General features: G+C 47.5%; 1 protein-coding gene across 4 annotated transcripts in view; it reads right to left on the bottom strand.

Moving 5' to 3' along the window:
• Positions 1–484: 484 nt before the first annotated feature.
• Positions 485–8082, bottom strand: part of crebbpa (CREB binding protein a) — a 33664-nt gene continuing 26066 nt past the window's right edge. For 2 of the 4 annotated variants that reach the window (XM_053617196.1, XM_053617197.1), the window contains exons 21-31: positions 7435–7491; positions 6967–7044; positions 6807–6874; positions 6582–6732; positions 6252–6398; positions 6036–6149; positions 5772–5937; positions 5489–5656; positions 5159–5320; positions 4387–4668; positions 487–4265 (exon numbers count right to left, since the gene is read on the bottom strand). In XM_053617196.1, coding sequence (XP_053473171.1) covers positions 2058–4265; positions 4387–4668; positions 5159–5320; positions 5489–5656; positions 5772–5937; positions 6036–6149; positions 6252–6398; positions 6582–6732; positions 6807–6874; positions 6967–7044; positions 7435–7491 — 3601 coding nt within the window. In that variant the 3' untranslated portion in view covers positions 487–2057. Of the gene's footprint in view, positions 4266–4386; positions 4669–5158; positions 5321–5488; positions 5657–5771; positions 5938–6035; positions 6150–6251; positions 6399–6581; positions 6733–6806; positions 6875–6966; positions 7045–7434; positions 7492–8082 lie in introns of all 4 variants that reach the window. The other 2 variants (XM_053617194.1, XM_053617193.1) reach the window with 2 other exon arrangements.

Genomic DNA, 8082 nt, shown 5'->3' with positions numbered 1-8082 from the left:
ATGATTACTTCGGCAGTCGACACTGTAGAGATGATGCTGAATTACAGTGAGAAACACTTCTGCTAGAAGATAAAACAGAGCATTAAATTCTTGATTCTGATTGGTCAGAAGGTGCTGGCTGATTTTTTCTAACAGCAGATCTGACAGTAGTTTTGGCTACAAGGCGAATCATAGGATTATATTAACATGCGTTATAATAGGTTATTGTTTCTGTAGTAGCAACTTACTCAAGGACTTCTATAACGGGTGCTCTGTATAAACAAATAACTTAAAAAAATAAATAAAAACCTTGCTGGAATCGTTGCTACGGTGAAGTTTTCCATCAGGAGACGTTTATCTAACATTTATGGAAGGAGTCTCCTGTGTCAGTGCTTTGTAACAGTGTTTTCCAGTTTGTTAATACGCCAAGCTGCATTTCTTTCCTTATAACCGCAAAGAAAGAAGAAGAAAAAAAGATTCACTGGTGAGGTACCAACTGTTTACAGCTGCTACAACGCAAGTGGTAACAGGAATTAACTAAACAAAAAATTTTCGTGGACATTCCATAAAACACTTTGGGAGGTACGGTTATACAAAATATTCAACTTCAGGGCGGTAACGGTAACTCCGCTTTGAATCGTTGATGATTTTCCTACGACAGCACACGTCCAAGTGTTTCGTTCCTTACTTGTAACATGTACACGGTTACGTAACAAACATTTAAATATGGATCTGTATTCACCCTGACGCTAAATGGCAAGCTACGACGGGTTAAAATGAGAAATAAAAAAACCCAGAAGGATTTGATCTGTTGCACACAGTTTATTTAACAATATGGTATATAAGTAAGAAATAAGTTTTTTAACCAGTTTATACAGTGATTCCATTTTCTCTTCCTTATATTTATAGTACTTTGCTTAATAACTTGCATGATTTACATTAAGAGGAAAAGTGGAGCCCCGATTCAAGTTTGTGTGTGAGAGGAATGAGGGTCGATAGCAGGACTCTCAGTGTTCCCAAAAAGCAGTCAACCAGTGATCGCTCATTCCAAACCCACTCAGCTTGGGAAGGGGGGAGGGTGGGGGCTCCCTCGCCTCTCGCTTTATACTTATAGATCTGCATCACAAAATTAGGACCAAAAAAACAAAAACAAAACAAAAAAAAAAACAAAAACAAAAAAAAAGCAACAATTTTCTACATCTGTGAGACAAATTTCTGGGTCCAGGCCAGTGAGATGTCATCTGGTTTTGCACATCCATTCAGGGTTGTTGCCGTACTGTTTCTGATGAGCTTTTGTGTGTGTGTGTGTGTGTGTGTGTATGCCCAGTTATGTCTATCAACACAAACAAGTAGTTCTCCTCAAAAAGACTTCACAATGAGGAAAGGAGGGTTATCCTCCGAAACGTAGATCTGGAAAGAACGGAAAAAAGGGAAAGAAAAAGAAAAAACAAAAAAAACAAAAACAGAAACAGAAACAGAAACAGTACAACACTAGAATACAATCGTCAGGAAAGATGAGAGCAGAGAAAACATTGCCCAAATTCCCAGACAAATAATTTTTTACAGTCTTTAAACACAAATGTTTTTAAAGTTAGACAGGGTACAAAATAAAAATGTATGAATAATATAATGAACCTTTGTAAATTTTCTTTTAAAAAAAAGAACAGGCATGAAACCATACCCAAAAAAAAACCCTGAAAACAAAAACACCAAAAAAAAAATTGTTCTTTTTTTTTTTTTTTTTTTTAAACAAAACCATGACCATGTACGGTCTGAACCAAAAAATATATTCTTTGTAATTTAAATCATTTTAAACAAGACATTTTCTAATCCCTCAACTCAAAGGAAGAAATCTCAGTCTTTAGGAAACATTCCTAGCATTTGCTGACTTCTTTTTTTTATTATTATTATTTAGGTTTTTTTTCCTTCTTCTTATTATTACATTTCAGGAACTTTTTACATGTCAGTACAAAAAAATTATTTATAGAGGAAAAATGTGGGAGAAAAAGGAAGGAGGAGCCAAAAATAGGAAAAGCTGGGAGCACTTTTTTGGGGGGGGGGGGGGGGCGCTGAAAATGCTACAACCTCTCCACAAATTTCTCCAACGTGTCTCCTGTGGTATCTCCGACCATGGCTAGGTCGGTGGGCAGGCCGCCACGGCCCGGCGCGTTGAGCTGCGAGAGCATGGTGCTCTGCTCAGATGTGCCCAGGTGCCCCTGCTGCTCCAGGGTGGCGCCAGCGGGCAGGGGTGTTCCCAGGCCAGGGTGAGGCGAGGCGGAGTGGGGTGAGGGCTGCGGCTGGACCTGCGGTGAGGGGCTGGAGTGCTGCTGCGATGGTGGTCGTGGGGACTGCACAGGTGCTGGAGAGCGAACCTGGCTACCCAGCGTGCTGCCTGGCATGGGCTGTCCAGGTAGCAGGTGGCCTTGCGGACTCATAGGGTTTGGTGGTGCCGGCGAGCCCATCTGGGTCTTGAGGACGGCCTGCTGCTGCTGCTGTTGCTGCTGCTGCTGTTGTTGGAGCATGCGTTGGTGGATCAAGGTCTGTGTAGCATCCAATCCTGACTGCCCCATTTGTGGCATTGGCGGAAGTTGGCTCATGGGTCCACCGGCGCCTAGCATTTGTTGTTGGTGTTGCATGCGAAGTTGCGAGTAGCTGGATGCAGCACCCTGCGCTTGAGGGAACTGGCCATGCGCTTGAGGCATCACACCCTGTTGCTGCTGCTGCTGCTGCTGCTGTTGTTGTTGTTGCTGCTGCTGCTGCTGTTGTTGGCGCATCAGCTGCCGACGGTACAACTCTAGCTGCGCTGGGCTCATCTGTGGACCCTGCGCTGGTCCGAGAGTCGCCATGCCTTGTGTGTTTGGCTGTTGAGGTTGTTGCGTTGGCATGCCAGGTCTTTGGACACCCTGCAAGGCTGCCATGGCTTGCATTGTGGGCTGCATGCCCTGTTGTTGCTGCTGCTGTGGCTGGCTGGCATACTTCGCTGTCCTCTGCTTGATGAAAGCTGCCATGAGCTGCGGGTTGGACTTGAGGATGTTAAGCACCTGCTGCTGTTGCTGCGGTGAGCTGGGAGACTTGAGTGTGCGCAGAAGGTCTTGCAGGGCATTCGGTGCGATGGCTGGAGGTCTCTGGGGTGCTTGGGGTGGCCGCTGGCCCTGCGCAGGCACCATCATGCGCTGCGGAGGCTGCTGAGGCATCATGGGCCTCTGCATTGGCATGGCTTGCTGTGGGCCTTGCGGTGCCTGCTGCTGCTGTGGCTGCGGTTGAGCCGCCTGCTGCATTCCCGCTTGCATTCCCGCTTGTGGCCACTGGCCCGGCGGCATGCCTTGCATGACCTGCTGCCCCCGAGGTCCCACCATCTGCATAGGAGGCTGCATGGCGCCCGGCATACGCTGCTGTGCTTGCTGGTGGTTCATGGCCAAGCCGTTTACAGCCATGCGGTAGTTCTGGCTCTGTTGGGCCTGCGCCATCATCTCGATCTTGCGTGCCATTTGGACGGCGGCAGCAGGCGGGTGCTGCGGTTGCAGTGGCGGCTGCTGCTGCTGTTGCTGCGGTTGCTGATGCTGCTGCGGTTGGGGTTGGGGGAGCGGAGACGGCTGTTGGTGCAGCGGTGAAGCCTGCGCACTTGATTTACCCTGGGATACTTGCTGGCCATTGCGGGGGGCAGCAGGATACGTGGGAGACATGACACCGGCGTTGGGCGTGGTTGGCTGGCTAGGAAGGAGGGGCTGTGGCGTTTGGGGCGTGTTTGGCTGCTGCTGCGGCGGCTGCTGGTGTGCTGTGGGCGTGCCCGGAGCGGCAGAAGGCGGAGGGGACGGCAGGCTTTGGGGTCCGGCGCGGCCTTGCATGGTGGCCATGCGCCGTCGCATCATCTGGGCCTGCTGGAGGCGGTGCTGCAGCTGCTGTTGCCGCAGCTTGTGCTTAATGTTGAGGCAGAAGGGCACAGGGCACTTGTTCTCCTGGCAGTGCTTGGCGTGGTAACAGCAAAGCGCGATGAGCTGCTTGCAGACAGGGCAGCCTCCGTTGGTCTTGCGCTTACAACCCTTGGTGTGCTGCACCACCCGCTTCATCTTCTGGCAGGACGGAAGTGAGCAGTTGGCGTTGCGACACTGACAGGCATGCACCAGGGACTGGATGCAGCGCTGGATGCTCAGACGCCGGCTCTCCTGCGGGCTCTTGGAGGCCTCGCCACTCTGACTGTTGCTGTCGTCATCCAGACCGAGACCCCACTTGACCATCTGGTGTTCGTGGCCCTTAGTGTTGTAGCAGTTGATGCACAAGTCGAAGTCCTAAAAAGGAAACACAATGGAGGAGATTCATTCTCACTGAAGATGACCACATGTAAGAAAATACTAACCCTAACCCCCAAACTGACACCCCCCCACCCCTCTCCCTTTCACGGTCTCGGACCTCGCAGACGGTGCAGTGCCAGCGAGTCTCCACGTGGTGCTTGCACTCGTTGCAGGTGTAAACGAAGCGGTCCTGGCCCTGGTTGTGCAGCTCGACCAGCATACACATGGTGCTCCACTTGCAGCGGCGCAGAGAGCTGAACTCCCAGTGTTTGTCCCGCGCCAGCGTCAGGAACGCGTCTCGGCCGTCCATCAGGTCGCAGGAGAGCAGCGGGTCAGGGTCCATTATGGGCGGCAGCGTGTTCATCATGGGCCCGGAGTGCAAGTGGATCACGAAGAAAACCTAGAGGGGAGGAAACATTGAGCTTTAACGACAACTGCAACCACGTACGACACGACAAGTAAGACGGTAAATATTACAACAAGCCTCCGAATAATACATATACATACATACTATATTTATCATATATACACACACACAACCGGCAAAAGTTTAGACACTCATTCTTTATTATTATCCCCCTCGCCCCACATCAAAACTCTGGAATAACACAAATGGAAATATGGGGATTATGCTGTGATTAAAAAATCCAAAATAAATCAAAATCATTCTATATTTTAGCATCTTCAATGTAGATGCCCTTTCTGTCTAGAATTCTGGCACAATTATATTTTTGTCTACAACATCGATTTCAAACGCTTAATCACACACCTTCAGATCAAAAGGTTTCTAAGATCATGAGAAACATTTCAGTCGAGTGTCCACAAACTTTTGAATGGTTGAGTGTGTGTAAGTAATATATATATGTATGCAAACTGCTGATAAGCCACACCTCTTTGTGTTTCTCCATGGTGGCATAGAGTTTCTGGGATAGGTCATTGGCTACATTCGGCATCCCAGGCTTCTTCTTATTGGCTCGACTCACGCTGCTCTTATTCTTATTGGTTTTCTTATTGTTCTTCTTCTTGGCATTTTTGCTGTCCCCTGGCGTGCCCTGAAAGGAGAAAAAGAACATATGAAAATGCTATGTGGGAATGTGTTACAAAAAAAAAAATATATATATATTTTTTTAATCCAGACTACATAGATTATCAAAAGTATGCACAGCTCTTGAAATAAACTCAAGCCACAGGATAACACTTCTATGAATTTTTGCAAAAACCTCTGGAGGTTCACAGGCTGCCGTGTTCTCCTCCTTCTTCCTCTCCTCCTCCTCCTGCTCCAGCTCCTTAATGCTCTCCTCCAGCACGTTCGGCCAGAAATCGCCCTCGAAGTAAGGCAGCTCGTTCGCGCTCGTCAAACGGTCCTCTGTCGCTTGTTTGAAGATGTCCTGTAAAACATGCCCGTACGTGCAAATTAAGGTTTTCGGCCTTGTCTACGAAAAATAAAAAACCTTTTGCCCGTTACCCGCCCAGAAAAGTAGGAGGAGAAACATTGAAATGTACCTTGTAGTCGTGGAGTATCCTCTCTGCAAAGGCCTTGTCCAACATCTTACGGTACCATTCCTGCAGGCGCTTAGGTTTGGGGATCTTCTGATCGGCGGGGTGACAGTGGAAGATGTAGTCGTCACCTTCGCTCGGAGGGCACGCCCAAATATGTCCCGTCACGTAACTGGGAAGGGGAGTTAAACAGCCAGCTTTTTTTAATATACATCATCATTCAAACATATCGGTGCTTGTTAAGAAATAACTAAAATAAAACGGACGTACCCCAATTTCTTGACGTATTCCAGATAACCGATCAGGATCTCATGATAAACTGCCGTCCGAAGCAGACGAGGTCTGAAGAAGTGAATACTGTCAAGGTATGATATGTATACACGTCTGCGAAAAGAGGAGAAAAAAAACAAACACACACGGCGATGTTAGTTAGATCGTGGCTCTCCTGCGAAGCGCTGTACGCCCGGCGCTCAGGTAAGGTTTTACCTGGTGTTGGGGAAAGGGCATTCCGAGCCGTATTCCTGCACGTGCATGCCAAAGAAACACACGTCCACGCCGTCGATCTCCTCGAAGGCGAAAAGTGCTTTGGTTCTGTACGGGAAGCTCTCGCACATCTCGTTGTTGTCTACAAACCTGGCAGGAGAGCGGAGCGGGTTAGTTTCCGAAGCTACCGCTTTGACCATTTGAAGCGGCGCTGCACGCAACACACACTCAAGTAACAAATTTATTCATTCATTCATTTTTGAAAAGCAGCTGAAATCCGAATGTAGATGTAGGTTCCCTAATAAGGCGACGGCGGTGAGGAACGACGCTTACTTGGCCTTCATGCCGGGTTTGACTTCCACTGTTTTGTCGGAACTCGCCACCACTCGCACGAACACCTCGCCGGCTTCTGGGTGGTTCTGCCTCTTCAAGTACTTGTTCACTCTGTCCTCGATATATGTGCCTAACCGTGTCACCTGCAATCCTGACACACACACACACAGAAGTTCATGGTGGGGAACCCGAGCAATGTGTTCGGAGGAAGAAGACGACACTTACTTTTTGCTGAGAACTTATTTTCCTTCCTCGTCTTCCCGCTCTTCTTCAAACAGTTATCACAGATAAAGCTGCAGAGACAAAAACCTTTACCACACCTGACTCTATGAATAGTTGTAACAAAAATTTAAAAATCACACACACACACACACACACCACTCACCCAGACGGCCAGATGACTTCATAATGTAGGACGCATATCTGATGCATCTTGCGTCCGCAGTCTTTACATTCGACGAACCTGAGTGCAGAAGAATCGATTAGTTGTTAAGAGATCGGGATTCGAAGTGTATGACCTCCGACCTGCTGACTGCAGATACGCAACACGGCGAGGCGAGGCAGAAGTCGTTGTTCGTTCTCTATACCTCCGGTTCTACTAAAATATTCCCTAAAACGCTTCAAGAGACACCAGAGTGGGAGTGTCACCCCGAGTCTTACAGCAGGGGGCGCCATCCAACAGAATGCGTCCTGCTGGACAAGAGTGGACTATACTATCGTGCACACACGTGCACACACGTACGCTAACGTTTTTATACTGCAGGAATAAAGCGAAGTCGGTCACATGAAGCAATTAAGACTTCTGGTTTGGACCGGACTTAGACGCGCTGTGTTTGTGTGACTGTGTACTTACGGCTCGGGGTCTAGTGTATCGTTCTTCTTTCTCTCGAACTGATCCTTGGAAATCATCCTACACACACACACACACACACACACACACACACACACACACACACACACACACACACACACACACACAGGGAAACAGTAGAGAGAGAGAGAAAATAGAGAGAGAGAATGAGAGAAAGACAGACACAGAGAGGGAGAAACAAAAAAAGAGCACAAGAGACGAGAGAGAGGGAAAACAGAAAGAGAGAGAGACAGAGGGCGACAGACACACAGAAGAGAGAGAGCGCAAGAGAGAAGAGAGATAAAGAGAGGGAAAACAGAGAAAAAGAAAGAGGAAAACAAAGAGAAAGAGGGGGAGAGGGGAAGATATGGAGCAAAAGAGAGAATGAGAAAGAGTTGGTTGAAAGAACAGGGAGGGGAAAAGACAGATAGAAAGACAGTAGACAGAGTTAGATAGAGAGAAAAAGACAGAAAAGAGAAAGAGTGAGAGAGTTTTTGATCATTTTAAAATGAAAATTCTCAGCTGTAAAAAGGATGCAACATATTTAGCATTGTCTTTCAGGATATAAATCTTACTGCTAATTTATTACGTATAAGTGGATATAAGTATATATTGGATATAAAAGTGGATATTAGTATATATTAGTATATA

The sequence above is a fragment of the Ictalurus furcatus genome, chromosome 27 (assembly GCF_023375685.1).
Source record: "Ictalurus furcatus strain D&B chromosome 27, Billie_1.0, whole genome shotgun sequence".
Taxonomy (NCBI): domain Eukaryota; kingdom Metazoa; phylum Chordata; class Actinopteri; order Siluriformes; family Ictaluridae; genus Ictalurus; species Ictalurus furcatus.
The sequence above is the reverse complement of the archived record's forward strand: the minus strand, read 5'-3'. Positions and strand labels throughout refer to the sequence as shown.